The sequence below is a fragment of the Clavelina lepadiformis genome, chromosome 8 (genome assembly GCF_947623445.1).
Source record: "Clavelina lepadiformis chromosome 8, kaClaLepa1.1, whole genome shotgun sequence".
In the NCBI taxonomy this organism is placed as follows: domain Eukaryota; kingdom Metazoa; phylum Chordata; class Ascidiacea; order Aplousobranchia; family Clavelinidae; genus Clavelina; species Clavelina lepadiformis.
In genome coordinates this window covers 17904772-17921136 of record NC_135247.1, presented here as the reverse complement: position 1 = coordinate 17921136, position 16365 = coordinate 17904772, and the positions used below count along the sequence as shown (strand labels likewise).

General features: G+C 38.5%; 1 protein-coding gene across 2 annotated transcripts; it reads right to left on the bottom strand.

Moving 5' to 3' along the window:
- Positions 1-102: 102 nt before the first annotated feature.
- Positions 103-12644, bottom strand: LOC143468981 (ral GTPase-activating protein subunit beta-like). 2 transcript variants are annotated; one of them, XM_076966484.1, is made up of 30 exons: positions 12368-12644; positions 11759-11838; positions 11370-11575; positions 11113-11279; positions 10744-10930; positions 10218-10349; positions 9625-9800; positions 9377-9480; positions 8939-9176; positions 8506-8743; positions 7848-8006; positions 7667-7781; positions 7408-7549; positions 7081-7212; positions 6796-6914; positions 6461-6646; positions 6046-6212; positions 5574-5809; positions 5276-5357; positions 4729-4906; positions 4310-4380; positions 4003-4153; positions 3684-3812; positions 3158-3317; positions 2742-2989; positions 2346-2429; positions 1942-2068; positions 1668-1737; positions 1370-1509; positions 103-877 (listed from the first exon to the last, which is right to left on the bottom strand). In XM_076966484.1, the coding sequence occupies exons 1-30, from the start codon at positions 12498-12500 to the stop codon at positions 603-605; spliced, it is 4632 nt and encodes a 1543-aa protein (XP_076822599.1). In that variant the 5' UTR covers positions 12501-12644; the 3' UTR covers positions 103-602. The 2 variants fall into 2 exon arrangements, with proteins under 2 accessions (XP_076822599.1, XP_076822600.1); XM_076966485.1 differs by lacking the exon at positions 2346-2429.
- Positions 12645-16365: the final 3721 nt, after the last annotated feature.

The following is a 16365-nucleotide window of genomic DNA, read 5'->3' as shown; positions in this document are numbered from 1 at the left end:
TTAACACAAAGAAGATAATTTTTTAATGTAGGGTCTAACCTCTTACCACGTTCTACAGTTAACCTTTCATTTTACTACACAGAAGATAATTGCAATTGTAAATGCACTTGTGTTATGATTTATTAGACAAGAAACACACTGGAGTATGGACCAATGAAACACGCCCAGATTCTGCCGATCTATACGACAACTGAGCATTTTCCAGAATGAAATATTTTCTGCATCGTGACGGCATTCTTGCAAGTGTATCTTACAGCGTGCTGCTTAAAATAAAACAATGCTTGTGCCGAATCTAATCAGTAATCAACTAATCATACATACACTTTATGAAATCGTTATCAAAGTATACAACCCATCACAAAACATAGAAAGCACAACTATTGCACAAAAAAGAGAACATGAAAAGTTTTCTTGTGAAACTAAATATAAAACTGAATTTACGTGCATCAGTGAAAAATCACAACTCATGTTTAGAAAAGTGTACGGCGGTGAGAACGAAGAATCATAAATAATAATCTAGATGATTAACATGAAACATCAACTTCGAAATTCAATGTTAAACGTAAAAGTTATTTTATCAAAGACGCGTATATCATAGAGAGCTATGAGGCCATCGCAGTCTGTTTTAGTGCGGATTGCATAGAAGCAAGGCTACTGGAAGAACCTGAACTGCCATTACAGCTGATGTTCAGATTTTCCTCTGGTTTCGATTCAGCAAACATAGCGGTGAAGAACTCCGGTTCGGTGCATCTGCGCTGGTACTTGGATAGGAATTCGTGAATTCGTTGTTTGCGTCGTATGTGCGGTGGGTTGTAGGAATCGCTGGCCAGCCTTCGACGTTGACATATATTCATCGTAGTCATTCGCACCGCCATTCCTTAAAGATATCAGATGGAGGTTGGAGCGGTTAAGTAGTATATTTGTCTTCACACATAAATAAATACAGTATTATAATCATTAACAAAAACTATTTCTGTGCGTGAACATGGTCTACGTCTTAGACACTTAAAACAAGTTATTGGCGACAAAACGCATGCTGTGGTATCTGAACCTTCATCCTCGGAATGAACAAATTTTTTTTAGAAGTGAGATTGGTTGGTGAGTGGTTGGTTCCAAACCACTCAGCTCACGAGCAGTAGTCAGCGTTCTTACCCTGTACATATAGTTGTCGGGCTCGAATATGTTTACCAGAAACGCAGAACACGGGTAAACGTTGCTACCCTTGCACAAGGCAGGGTACTTACAGGCAAGCGGCATTGGGTTTTGAGCAAAGGTGAGTTATCGACTTCTGCCCAGTCTAGCACTGACGTCGTTGAAAAACAGAAGATCTCAATTAGTAACGAGTACTAAAAAACTCCGGCACACTTACCCAAGCACCTTCTGCTGACAACCGTGCCAGATACCAAAGGTACGGCGACACCCTTAGAGCTTCCCTGACCCTGCACCTGAATACGAAAGAGCCCGCTACTGAGCGGGTGTATCAGGATAGCAACGATCGGTTCCTTCGATCTACAATGTGAGGAGACAATGATATAAGGTGACATGAAAATTTTTAGAATTTTGAAATTTAAACCAAAAACGAAATAATTACTGTAGGAATAAAATTACGAAATATCCAGCCCACTTGTGGCCTGTGAAAACGTTAAAAGTACTTTGAGTGAACTTACTTCGTTTGGAGGTTGGGGAATTCCTGTTCAGTAGACATATCGCTTTCCAGGGCTTCCAGGGCAAAATTATCTAAAAATAAATAAAACTTTTATCCCTTTATATCCCTAATACAGGAAGGTATAAAGTAAATGCATTTATTACATAAAATGTACATGTAGATTTACATGAATCGTTTCTGAATAAATAAACTTGAATAAATCTACGGTATACTCATTAGCGAATAATGCAATTACGTCACACCGATGTGTTATTGCAGTCTTGCTTAAAACTCACCAAAACTGTCATAATTTTCGCACCAAACCACGGCCACCCTGGCGTCAGGTACTGGTTGGAAGTTTTGTCTCGCGCCTATTGATAATTTTTTTGGCTTCGAGCTTAAGGTGGGGCTTGTTGGGCTCTCCTGGAATTGAAAAGATCTGGTTAACAAAACAGCTATTTGTTATCTTTACTTTTATTGCTTTGATAAGCACCGCATGTTTTTACACAATCCATCAACTATTTCTTTAAAATGATACTGACACCAGTGTAATATAATCAACTTTTCATCTACAATTGTATTAAACCAGTAGTCCCACAATTTGAATGATTTCAAAATTAATCATAAATTTACAATCAAGGGCCAGAAATTATGAGAAATTGTCCTTCTTTTCACTGATTGTGGTTACATCAAAAACTACCTTAATGTCAAGATCAGTGGTATGCAAACATTCTGAGCACAAACTAGACTGAACCATGTCAGAACCTAAATGACTGCAGATGTCCTGTGAAGAGAATATGTCCTTAATCTACCTTTATGTAAAAAAGTTTCAAAAGCTCATTGCTACTATGAAGCTCACCTTGCCTGGAAACAATGCATGACATTATGATATTGCGCTACTGGATCTTGCTTACTGCCCATTAGAAGGGTGTAGAAAAAAGTATAGTTGAAAAGTTTGCTTTTCGAAAAATACTAAAAGTTTATCATTTAACAATTGTAAGAACAGTGAGCTTGCATATAAGATGTTGATGTATTGTCGACAAGGTTTAGTTGTTAAAGAGAGAAGAACAAACAAGAAGCTTCCCTGCCATCGTACCTGTACTGGGGATGATCCGATCGTCTGTGCAGCATTCAAATCGAGAGTTAATTTCCCAGCATTCAAGCTTTCATCTTCTTTCAAATCAGCGCCGCCACTGCATGATGATTCAGCACTTTCCTTGCACACATTCTGCTGACTTGGCACAATAAATGCGACCTCGGTGGTGGCGTCAGCATAATATAAGATGTATTTTTCCCCATTAAAGACACCAGCTGGTTGGTGGTTTAAGTCTATCGGGGCAGATCCTGTCAACAAAAAAGCGGAACTCCAATACCAACTGACAACATTGCAGTGATCAGATGATGGTAGAAGTTGTAACAATGTTATCCGATACAAACTCTGACTCGGTAGCTTTAAATCCGATAAATTCAAAAGCTAACGACTGATTTCCAAGGTTACAGACATTTGACTACCTTCTGATCGATAAAGCTGATCTTTCAACTTCCACGATCCCGATACTCTTCCTGTCCATCCTGGATGTTTCTCCACATCGACTGGCCATCCAAGGGAGAGGAGGAACTCAGTGAAAGAGGGCTGAAGATTCCCTACATCCCCGCTGACATTTCCCAGTATCTAAAGCAAAATACATGCACTTCATCTTTGAACTAAACTGCATTCTGAATGCTCTAAGTGATAATGGTTAACGCTTAACACTGTTTAAATTTTCAATATTAGACTTACAGCTATAGCTCATATTGGAAAGTTTGCTGAGTGCGCGGGAATTAAGACTTAATGCGAGTACAATAGCTATTGTTTCACCTTGTGGCAAGAGGATTTCTGACCAAAAAACATAAACTTTCCAATTCAGGCTACAGCTTGTATCACTTTGACTATTCACATAAAGTAATCTTCTAAACTACAACTAAAATGACACAGAATTGTGGGGATTAGTTTCATAGACACAAGATTGGTAACCAAAATATTTCACCCATTACCAACCTCATCTCTGCCTGTTTGGCCAGATTTAAGATAAAAAACAAACACTGTGTCGTGATTTCGCGTCGACATTGAATCTAAGGTCGCGAGGTCATATGCAAATGAGGAATCTCCTGCATTTAGCATGACGAGCTACATAGAAAACAATTCATAAATTACCACTACAATTCTGGCATGGTTAATTCCAATATGCTTAGCGAAATATTTGCAATGGATAATAGTTACATAAAGTTCAAATAACATAAGCTACTTGACACAAGTCTTTACTCGGACTGCGACAGTGCACTTAGATACTCTTTCACATAAACATCTGCTATCTTACATCCGGCTTCATCCGTGCTTGAGGTTGCGCTTTGACGGCATCTAGTGTCAGGAGGTTGAGATGGGAGAGCAGGAGACGAGCAGTTTGAAACTCATGACTCGACTGCATCGGGACACTTTCTGACATCGACTCTGGGTCTTCTCTTACGACTCTACTCGATAAAGAAATCGGGTTAAAAATGACAGAAGAGTCGTCGAGGAAAAATCTGAGGAACGAATTAAGCCAACATGCTGAGATGTTCTGCTGTAATCAGGAATTATTTTACATTGATGTTATTATCAGTCATGTTGCCGGCTTTCCAACTCACTGTGATATCACGTCATCGTATCTTTTATGTAGTTCTATGAGATGATGAAGTTTCTCAATCTGAGCTGCTTGCTACAACGAGATACGAAAAGCAAAATTATATGATCGGGTTTGTAAATGATCAAAACAGTACCGGTACAAAAGCACTGGCGAAAAGGAAATGCTAAAAACACACACAGTAACTACTGGACTGGATTAATAAGGTGGTAGTCGTTGTTATAAAAATAAGGAGTATCGCTAGGGACAAGGTTTGTCTTTGGAGACTGCGAAGAAGTTTTAAGTGTGTCACTTTACAAAACTAACTGCTTATTTTCTGCTATTTTTGCAGAAGTATAAATTTTGAGATTTAAGAATCATTTCGGTCGTCAAAATCAATTTTAAAACACTGGTTGGGATAAAAAGTTAATGAACGCAATGTACTTCTGGATTTGGGACATCACGAAGAAGTGGGATGCTTTGATCCGCTTTAACAGGAGGAATTCTTTCAACCTCTTCAGGAAAGACGCGATATCTCGGCCTCTCAAACTTTTTCGGCTCCGAAATAGGGTCGGGACGTTTGGGTCGAGCCAGGTACGAACTGGGTGAGAGCTTGTCATTCCTAAACAATAAAGAAAATTTGTCCCATCTCCAAATTGCAGCAACAACAAATAAAATAGGAAGTAAAATAATTAAGGGAAAGGGACTTTTTAAAACACTGAGTTATCCAAAGTCAGGACAATTCATCCTTCCATAGGCGTTTTACTGGGGGGGTGTAAAGTTTTTTTGAATTATCTAAAATAAGTTTAAGCAAAGTTGAGTTAGTGAGGTTATACTGTACCTTTATTTCAAATTAATAGGATGATATTGATACTAACTATCTAGATCCCTCTAATACCGCAGTGTAACAAAGCTGCCTTTGATACTCGAAAGCAAACACTGAAAGCTAAACTACCAAACAAGTAGATCGAACATAAGTTTTAAGCCAAACCTTGGTGTTTGCCGGAGCTGCATCGTCCAGACTTTTCTTCCAGATGAACTTCGAAATATGACAGTGACTGTGGGAACTGGTTCTAAATCAAAAAGTTCCTTGTTAGTGCGTCCATGCATGCAGAGTATCAGTGGATTACAAACCGTCAATGTTTTAGAGATTTATACGTCAAGTTAACTGAATGACCGTTAACTGTTCTAAATCATTCTATCAAAGCTGCTCAAACTACAATGAATGAACAAAGTCGAGGAAATAAATCTATTTAATAAAGAAAAAGAGGAGACCTCCACAAACAAACCTTGTTCGTTTCCCAGAGTCTGCTCCAATATTCCGAGAAGCAAGCCGTTGTGGAGCCCGAAGTAGCGGAAATGTGGGACCGCTTTCGCCATTAAGTGTTCGGATGTGGACTGCTCATCAGACTTGCTCAAGAATCCTCCTCCTGATGAGTGGTGGAGGAGCGATGGTTCATCGAGTAAACTGGATGTTGAACCTGGAGAGCACGGAGACGGGAATGCTCCGACATGTTCAAACACTCTGCGTTAACAAGCAACAAGTTTCGTTGATAAAATGATAATTTCAGTAAATTATTCAGAAAATAATATTTTAATTGGACGTTAATAATGTTATCTGTTCAACTTAGCAATCCCTGTTCAATCAGTAGTTTGGCGATTCAATCATCAATCATACTTGGAGATTGGTTACAAATGATTTTTTTCCAGAGATTAGTTCACAGTTATTACGCACACTCAATTTACTTGTGATTAACTTACAGGATGAGTAACCCTTCTGCAGCTTCCAATACTCTCATTGAAACAGGATTCAATTCCTTGTTTGATTTCAGGATTGTTTCTGACTGGTTTGTACTGGCTGAAACCTGTTTTGATTTGCTGCCGGATATGCCAAGCTCAATTATTTCTAAGATCTCATACAGGCACTCCTGTAATGAGGGGGCCAGTGTCATTTTAACGAAAAACTTTTTTGCGCACAACTGAACACAACCCTACAGTATCAAGACAAACTATATTTCAAATTACAAGTAATTGAAACAGAAATTAAAGCATTGTGCTAAAAAGGTGCATTACTTCTGTGTAATTAGGGTTAAGGCTTAACTAATCCAATCAATAAAAAAACATATAATTATAAAATGTCAACTTTCAACCTTAAAATTAAAGACTTAGTTCCAACCTTATAGTTCATCAAGTAAGGATGCTGCAGCAGCCATGTGGCGAGCGTGTGAAAAGAAGTCACGATCACGGTGTGCAGCTCTCTCTTGTGCTGAGGTGGTGGGCGCTCGCATTGACGAATGATGTACTGACATAACTCCTGCACTGCACGACGGCATTCGTGTTGGTCTTGCATGTTCACGGTAGCCTTAAAAACTTAACGATTAGTTCAAAGAATGAAGATGAAATTACAACTGCTATTCTATTGTACTTGCAAATGGGGTTAAATATGTTCTTATGCGCCAGATGTATGAGCATGTTGCCCACTGAATTCTGGGCTAGACTTTATCTTCTTACCTTGGCAAGACCACCTAACAATTCCAGGGCAGCCAATGAGATGCTGACGTCCGATTTCCAGGTGTCAAGTTTTTGTGAAACGACGTGAATAATTTGCACAAAAAGTCCATAGGCTGTATCTGTGACAAACAATGCTAAAATTTGCGTTACCCATATCATACGTTTTCTCAATGTAAACAATCAACAAACCGACATGATGATTGCCTATCAACAACTTCTTGCTTGTGGATTAGAATATATGAATTGACTCATACTGTATATCCTACTTGAATATTGAAAACCTACCCACAGAAACAATTTCATTTTCACTGGGTTGCACCACACCGGTGGGTTTTTTTCCGCTCGCTGACCCGTCATCTGCTGAGTCACCAGCAGCTTCAAATATAGCTGAGTCATGAAGGGCAAGAAGAAGAGCTCCTGAAAGAGAAAAGTAAAATTATTTAAAATGACAAAAATGTAACAAGCAAGTTAAGGAAATTCAAGTGAAAAAACATAATAGAGTGCTAATTGTACAAAACATCTATAACTTTGATTATTTAAAAACAAACATCGTCATCTGTCTATGTTTCATGAAATCACAGCTAGACCAAAATAATGTTTCGGACTTGATACCAAGAATCATTTGCGTGTTGACAGGATCTGCTTCACACTGGAGGGCGCCAATAAGCAAGTCAAGCAACCTCTTTTTCAACGACTGGAACGTAAGCAAAGTGCCGCCACTGGCTGAAGTAGCAGACCACAAATCCTGTACATCCTGCAACAAAGCAAATCCACCATATTGACATATTCAAAGTAGTTTAAAGTCGCCATAGGACACTTTAGGCTTAGGGTGAATTATAGAAACAAAGTGTCTTCTCTCTGAGCATTTTACCTCGATTTGTAAAGTTGTGAAGTGCAGAGGCAAAGGTAGCATGGACACAAGGAGGTGAATTGCTGTGCGACGTAGTTCTGTTGTGTTCAAGTAAGGTTTGAATTGCTGCAGTTCCCTATTACACAAAGAGCCAGCTCAAAACAACACACTGGCACACGATTTGGGTGGAAGAAACTCTCACTTGTCTGGGAGGATCGTTTCCAAAGCCGATAAAAGAGCAGGGAGGAAGCAAGTAACTCCTGGAAGATCGATCCTCATCAGATCAACAGAGTTGAGGAGGATGCTGGCAAGTACCTGTTTGCTATCGCCGAGTAATCCCTGACTCAGCACTAAATAAAACCTGCAAATGGAACCATGAAAATCTAGTTGGTTTATCCTGGTGCTTTAATTATTGCGAAGTATTCAGTTGCTATGAAGCTTTAAAGGGTTACATACATATTTTCAGCACCACATAAATCAATCCTAGATTAAACAACACACAACAAGGACTAGTAACATGTTGTAGGTTATGCAACAAGTGCAGAAAAATTCATGGCAATTCATTTACAAATCTAACATTCTCGCAAAGGTTACAAGAAAATTTTAGAAAAAATGATGACCCATCTTCATGGGCTTGTTTATTCCAGTTTTCTTTCTTTCTTTAACAATAAATGTATTGTGAATTTTATTTTGTGATCTTTGTGGCATATTTTCACTGTTTTCAAAGTCACTTGTGTTAACACCTTTGGAAAAACACACGCGCACACAAACAGAAGTAACTTTGTGTCAGATATTTACGTATTTAAGAGTTTGTTTCACAAGCAACTGAAACAACTAGCTTGACACTTTTAATCACGGACCTTGACAAGTAGACCGGCAAAATAAGTTCATTGGTCTTCTTGCAACACATGAGGCGACAGAGAGTCCCACAAGCCTCGGCACGACCCGCTTCGTAAGACTCGGGAAACTCGGAACTGTCAAACATTGGATTTGACACAAGATTATCACCAGGTGATGCAGCAGAGAGCACACTCGTAGAAGTGCTTGATGTAATAGAGTAAGGAATACTGGTCGTCCTGCCACCAGCTTCACTTGGAGCTGCGTTTAGTAGAACATATAGATAATCAGGACAAAATTGGCAATGTGCTGTGTGTTTAGACATGGCTCCATCGACATGCAGCAAACTTTACAGAGCAGATACAGACTACATTGAATAAACACAAATTACAAATTTGAATTGCGCAAAAGTTTTAATATTTTGGAAAAAGTCAGGAAAACTGAGTTTCAACGAACATTTCTTTCTGCTCGTCTTCTCAAACTTGCATCCAGCCAGAGCAGCATCGAACAACCACTCCCCGAACAGATGCAGTATCGAGTTGCACTGGGGTCTGCTTGAGGCTGGGTGGGGCCTCATGTCAATCAGGGAATGGGGGGAGGGTGAAGTTGTGGATGGGGAGGTGGAGGAGTGAGAGCTCACTGTGCTCAAAGCGGGGGAAGGAGGAGGTTTCGGAATCGACGTGGAGGAAGTTCCCTGAACACAAACGAGGAAAGTTTACTCGAGATTGCACATGGATGTGGAAGAAGGAGAGACAGAAGTAAGCAAAATATAAATCACCGTACTGAAGTCAGTGCAGACACTCAGCTATTATTTATGGTAAAAAGTGCATTGAATAGCTGTAAGCCATATCAAAGCTTCCTTGAATTGATTAGTTATGCTTCTTAGTTCATCACCTTCTTTGCTTTTCCACTCTTTCTAGCAGTAGTTGGCGTAATTGGGGTGGCAATTTGCATCAGGATATTATATGACACTTCATAACGTTTCTGCTCTGTCAAACCTAAAATTGGAAGGAGAGTATCAGATCAAAGTCTGAGCAATTGCAAAGTTTTTTCTCAAATATACAAGAAAAGTTTATTCTGTTCTAGTTAACACAGATTATAAGCTATTTAAGTTATGTTGCCTGCTGTTGTCAGTCAAATACCTAAAAAGGCATCAACCAATGATGAAACTCCTTTAATTGCTTTGAGAAATATATATGGCAGCATCCGCAAGCATGGATGCTGTAAAGGATCAAACATCGTTTCACTGTTCAGCGTATATTCCATGAACATCGGAGTCTTTGTGATGATGTTGGTGTTTGAAAGCTCAACTGGGTCGCTAAAAATCAAACAGGAACATAATGAAATAATCAGACTGAGGCAGCCAGAATGTAGCATGTACTTGACTGTAGAAGACCGGCAATCATGGCCCAAGAATATTATGTGGTATATTCAGATCATAATGTATATCAGCATGATATCACAGATGGTCAAACGCAGAAGATGAACAACCGTGCTCTGATAGTAGCCTCTATGCTATGTTTTGTATAACATTCAGATGATATATGATAAATGATAAGTCTATCACTATATATTAAATATGTCCATATTTAACATCCATTATTGTCTATACTGGTCTATTATATTAATAAATTCATTGAAATCACTGCCAGTGACATCATTCATGAACACGATAAAATTCAAGATATCAGTTGCTACGCTCTACGTCAGTATTAAATCTGTAAATATTTCCAACCTTATTAGGTGAAGAACACGGAACCACGCTTGAGCGATAACTTCGTTATCCATTTCCTTCGGAATATATTTTGCATCATCATCTGGGATCTTATATTGAGGAAGACTTTGTCCGTATGTAAACGAGAGAAGTCTGCATGGAGGATATGTAGTTATTAGTTGTGTGATAAGATATTGGTTGCCATCCATTATGGTATCAGATATGTAAGTAATCCACATTGCAAATTATAAAACTGAACACAGAAGTATAACAGCTAAATTTGCGAGTCATTTTGAAAAGAAAGTTTTGCAACTAAACTACCTACAATGTAACAGATGTACGTTAAGTTTGTAACAATGTGCAATAGTAATCACAACTTAACAACAATTAACTTTGTCACTACTTGTTGTGATGTTCGGAAATTCATCAACAACTCAGCATCAGTAAACATGTCATTCGAAATGTTTGACTTAAGAGTCAAGTCAGGTCATGAAAAAATAGGACTCGACTTGAATTAAGTCAATGACTCGAGGCATTACAACACTACCTTGACGTGAGCGCTGAGGTGATTCGACTCCACCAATCCACAACAGGGGGATGATGTCTCCACTTCGAGATGAGGATGCGGGCGGTCTTCCACAGCGATGGTGTCGGAAAGAAGCGGCAACAGGAGAGCATCCAAACATCGTAAAAAGTCTGCATCAGTTGTTCGCAGATCTGTTCAGCAAGACTATCTACATTCCCAGCAAGAGATTTAATTACGACAATACATGCGACAAACAACCAAACACCTGTGCCTTGATTCCAAAAAAGTCAAACAAAAATTAGCCAAAGATAATGACATTACATTTATAAAGCATGTTATAAACTAAATTAACGAAACAACCAACAAAATGATCGATTAAGCAACACTGACTTGGCAGGGATGGAGGTGCAAGCAGGGTATCTGAGACGTTGAGGACAAACATAAGTAGCGACTCCCACGTAGTTCGATCCAATTTATTTGACTCGTGCGTAAGACTCTGCACTGCTCGAAGCACAGTCTTGCAAAGAGTCAACTGGTTGTTGGTATTTCCGTCAGTCCTGAATATCAAAATAACTTGCAAAGTTCTATAACAAATTAAAAAAATTTTTAAACAACGAAACTTCAGTGATTAAAGCGACAGCAGATACCTTGGTATAAACAAGTTTTCCAAATGCCTAATCATCTGACGAATATAAGGTAACGGTTCCCTTAATAGAGGCTTAGGCACATTCGCTTTCGGTAGTACAGCAACAGTAAGCCAGTCAAGATAAATTGAAACACTCTGGTCCAATGTGTCGTATTCAGATAGGGTGAGGCTGAGTGCAAAACATATAACCTCCATTGTCCACTTCACCTATGTTCAGAAAATTATTCGGTAAACGTCCACTTTTTCTTAGAAAATTAACGAAGAAACAATCCTATTGAAAAAGTAAAAAAATAAAGATACAGTACAACTGATATCACTTTGACAGAACAGATCAAACGATAAGATGCCAGCAGATTTATAACTTTGTTTTAAAGTTTCAACTACAATTACCTGTTCTTTGGTGGAAAGGCCTTGCATTGTCTGTGTTCCTTCAACGCCACCTCTATGCCCATTCGGCTGCATGGACAAGGCTGATAAGAGCAAAAATAATGATATGCTAGTAAATGATGTGCAGTGATTGAAGTTTACAACTTGACCCACATCAGCCAAACAACTAAAGCTTTCAAGAGAGACAATGAGAAAAACATCGCCGGCAAAATCAAGTTTTCAAGGGTTTTTACGGGCAAAATAAAATTGCTTTTTGGAGTCCACAGTTTGTCTGGTATGAATGTTGTTTGAAGTGGCTATCTTGTTGGTGCTTTAATTGCTAATTACAATTCAATTAATATGTAAAACTTTGCTTTAATCTCGGGAGGCACAGATCAACTATGTCCTGCTTTGAATATATAAAGTGCATCATATAAAGTTTCCAGTATGTGCATAAGCTACCGAGTTCATTTGCAATTAGGTTCAGGTACTCAAACAAGACAAGACCCAAGATGTATACCGATGCTCCAAACATAACAACCGAATATCATATTGTTAATTTCCAAAACCCGAGACAAACCTGAAAATAACCAACAAAGGATAATAATTAATCAGCCTATCTATGCCACCTACATGGGTGTGTTGCAATCAAACTGTTCACGACAGACTTGGCAACATCCCGTCCAACACTGGATGGATAAGTATGCAGAACGCTTCGGCATTTTTCAAGCACTTCGTTCTCAATCGATGGCCATTCAGAATACATCTTCAACAGTATTGGTATGTTCAGATGTTTTCACAGGTAGAATTTATATACAGTATGTATATACAAGTCAATGTCTAACAGACATGATTTCACTTAATTTGGACAGAGGTTTTGTAAATATCTCCTTCACCTCTTCTAGGGCTGTAGCCTGTAGGACAAAATTGGATGTTTGAATTTTTTCACTTTTGCTTTTGCAGCTTTTAAACAATTTGATAATTTTACTATTTGGAAAGTTGTTTAAAAAAATGGAGAATTCACCAAATCTTGAGTCAGTCATGTTATGTTTATCATTAATGTGGTGGGGATCAAAATACTGTTTTAGTTGATGACATTGTCAAGAATTAACGCACAGGAAAAAGTAATAAAGTGTTGAAGGCTTAAAGTGTGCATGAAAATAATCGTGACTTGCTGATGAAAACTACCGGTAGCATGACTCATAAACCCAAAACTGAGTAACAAAGCTTAAAATTAATAATAATTAATTAATAAAAATTATGCACCTAAAGTGCGCCACTGTAGCTCATGGAAAACAGTAATTGAGTGCGTCATGCAAACTCTTCAGCCTGGCCAAGAATAAAGACCGTGTTACCATATCATATACCATGCTTCTGTGCTGGCTTAAGCGCCTTCTCGAGTGGAAATGGAAGTTTTAGACAAGAAATCAAGCATCCAAAGGACACAAGCCTTGCAGTGACGAAGAGCACTAAAGTTTTAGCTTTTAGTTTATTGGCTATATCATAAATTAAAGTTCAAACCGTTATTATTGAGACTATTGCCTTGTTTGTTTATTATACATTGGTGTAAAGTTGAAATGTTCAATGTGCGAGTCAGGTGTGGCTAGGCTATACTTTCCTCTATCAATCTCTGGCCCACTTTGACATAAAAAAATAAGCTACAAACTAACAATGAAACCCACAGAAATGGGATTTCGGTCCATAAGATGGAGTTTCTTTTGTGCGATTTTCTTTAACCATCCATTTGTTGTGCACTTAAGATATTCATTTTAATCAAACCATGTCACTTCATAGGATACATCATATGTATTTCAGCTGTTAATATCTGTGATTTTAATGTTATGAAACATGTCCTCTACATCTTCCAATAGTGTAGTTGTTTTGTTGTTAGTGTTATATTGATTTTAAATTCGTTAAAATTAGAAACTACTGTATTTTCATAGGAGGGCAGTACCGCAGTATTGCAGTACTGAATTACTGTACCGCGGTACTTTTTCAGTACCAATACCGTCGATACTTTTGAAAAAATGTACCAAAACTCTGTACCGAATTACTTTTTTTAAGAAATTTCGGCCGGACCCGGTACTCGGTAGCCTACTTTGACGTGATAATGTCAAAATTTTAGCAATTACCGGTATGTTTTCAAAAATACATGTAAATTAATCCTTAATACTAATTTTAGCATCTGTTGATCTTTTTTAAACTAAACATGTCACGTAAAATTGCAAGCGATTAACGTCGCATATGTTTTCACCCGGAGTAACCTTTATCGGGGGCCTAGCCTAATTGCAGCAAACATTGCATTTGCAGCAGCATCTTTTACACAAAAAGTACCGGTACCGACAAAGTACCGCGCTACTTTTTAAACATAGTACCGAATATCGGAACCGTCGGTACATTTTTTGCCAAATACCGGTACCGTTACCGACGGTAGTTTCAAAGTACCGACTGTCCATGCACCTCTGTAGCCTATATTTTGTAGGTTTGGTGGCCATGCTAACCTACCATCTTATAGCACAATTCTATTATTGCAATCTTGCATGTTTTAAGCCTTCGACTTTGCCACTTTTTTTTGCTCATTAACTCTTCGTGAGCATGTGTTTTATTATGCTATAACTACAATGGTTAGCATCCTAACTTTCCTCTGCACAGTTAACAGATAAAAAAAAACAATACGATGTCAGAATGTTAATGAAGTCCTCCGCTTCTGAAAGAAAAAGTTGGGGAAAACCCAAATCTAGTACAACGAAATGTCTGATTCCTCTATTAGTCTATTACTCTATTGCATAGTCTGCCAGTGCCACCACGTATTCAGTTAACACCCATTGACAAAAGGCTTGACAGAATACGTCTTCCGCGCTAGTTTCTCAGAATTTATCTCTCCAAATGGTTTGGTATTTTTGTTAAAACGAGTAAAGTACAAAGCCAAGAGCGGGCGAGGCTCTTACACTAGGAATCTCAGTGCGGGAAATGGATGCTCCATTGACCGCCTGGGATTTTTTGCCGCATGTAGTAACGCGCTGCAGTATTCTTCGTAAATCTGGTTAGCATTGAAAAGTACAATAGGCCTGATGCGCATTTTTGCGTACTGTAATAAAGCTCAAGCGTTCCCAGTCAACCTTTCTGAGATTCCATCGCTTCACTGGGATGCTTGGAACTGATGTTATGAGTTTTGTAAGAAGTGAAAAGTGATGATGATGATGATCGATGTTGGGACCTCCGGAACCTGTCAAGCACACCTCTGTTCGACAGTTAGTTGACAGTATCAAAGCTCGCAACTGTCAAGTCGGGGTTTTTTCTTGTTCATGTATCCCAGCTTCCGGAGAAGAAAGTGGTTACGCCCTATGGGCTGGTTAGTAGAACCAGTTGGTTTGTTGGTAACTGCCCGAAAAAGCAAGCAGTTTCCTTTACTGTTTTTTTAGTTTTATCCCCAGTGAAATCTGTAGCGTATCAACTTCCATTCAGTTAAAGGAACAGCGTTAACAACGAAGGTGGGATCCACGATGATGGGGCATGTAAAGTCGTACGTTGATAATGTTATATTTGTCAATGTTTACGGACACCTGAAGAGGTGTTTATAAGCGGTTTCCTCACTTAAGTTTTTGGTCTTGTTTAGCAACGGATGAAACAACAGGTCTGTCGTTGGTCTATATAGATCACGGGGACCTTATTTTAGATTCTGTTTGTAATAAAGCAACAAGTCACTTCAGTCCGTCACTTCTCATGTCATGTTCTTTTGTGAGTCGGGACCATTAATTTGATAAAATTAATATGAAGCTATCTCCAAAATAGTTTCCTTCCAAAATAGATTCTCTTGGACATTGGAGGATGTAAAAAGGACCCCCGACTTCGAGAGCTTGCTTATGAAGTTATGCCTGGGACGTTAAACTGCAGTATTGTTGGGCGAAGGTACTTGTTGCTTCTTCTTAATATGAGCTGTTCTTTTACCGCTGTACGTCCCGGGTTGATGTTTTTTTTTGTGATATTTTGCTGTCCTTGACATAAGAAAATTACCTGAGGATCGGCACCAAGCACTATATGTACTCTATATCAGGATTTGTTCAAGTTCCGCTTAATTGACTTTGTAGCTTAAATACACGTAACAAAGCATGCTACACTACTACAACGACTGCAGGGGGACAATTATTAGACTACCACACATTTCCGTAGTACTGCAACTTCTTTCGCCGCGAAACTTCCACGAATTGGTTTATTTTACGAGCATTGAAGTCATTACTCATTATATGGCGTGACGCGTAATACTACAATGATTCTTTTGTTGAATAATCGTCTGATTAGGTTACATGTTGTAAACCTGTCAATCAAGCTTAAATGATTTAATTAAACGACCCAAACGGCGTTGAAATAAATAATCCGTCGGTTTCCGCTGAATATATTTTAAAATTGCAGTAATATAGTTTGTAAATATTTGTGTTTTATTCCTGCTTTCACAAACAATTTATATATATATATATATAATCGGTGACCAAATAAAAAATATTGGAATAGGCTACTCGTAAGTCCGAGGTTGGAATAACTCGAGACCCAATTTCTACGACTTGAGTGACGTCATCAAGGCGAACTTAGAGCTTTAGACAGCCACAACGAATACTTCTCTAAACAATTACACT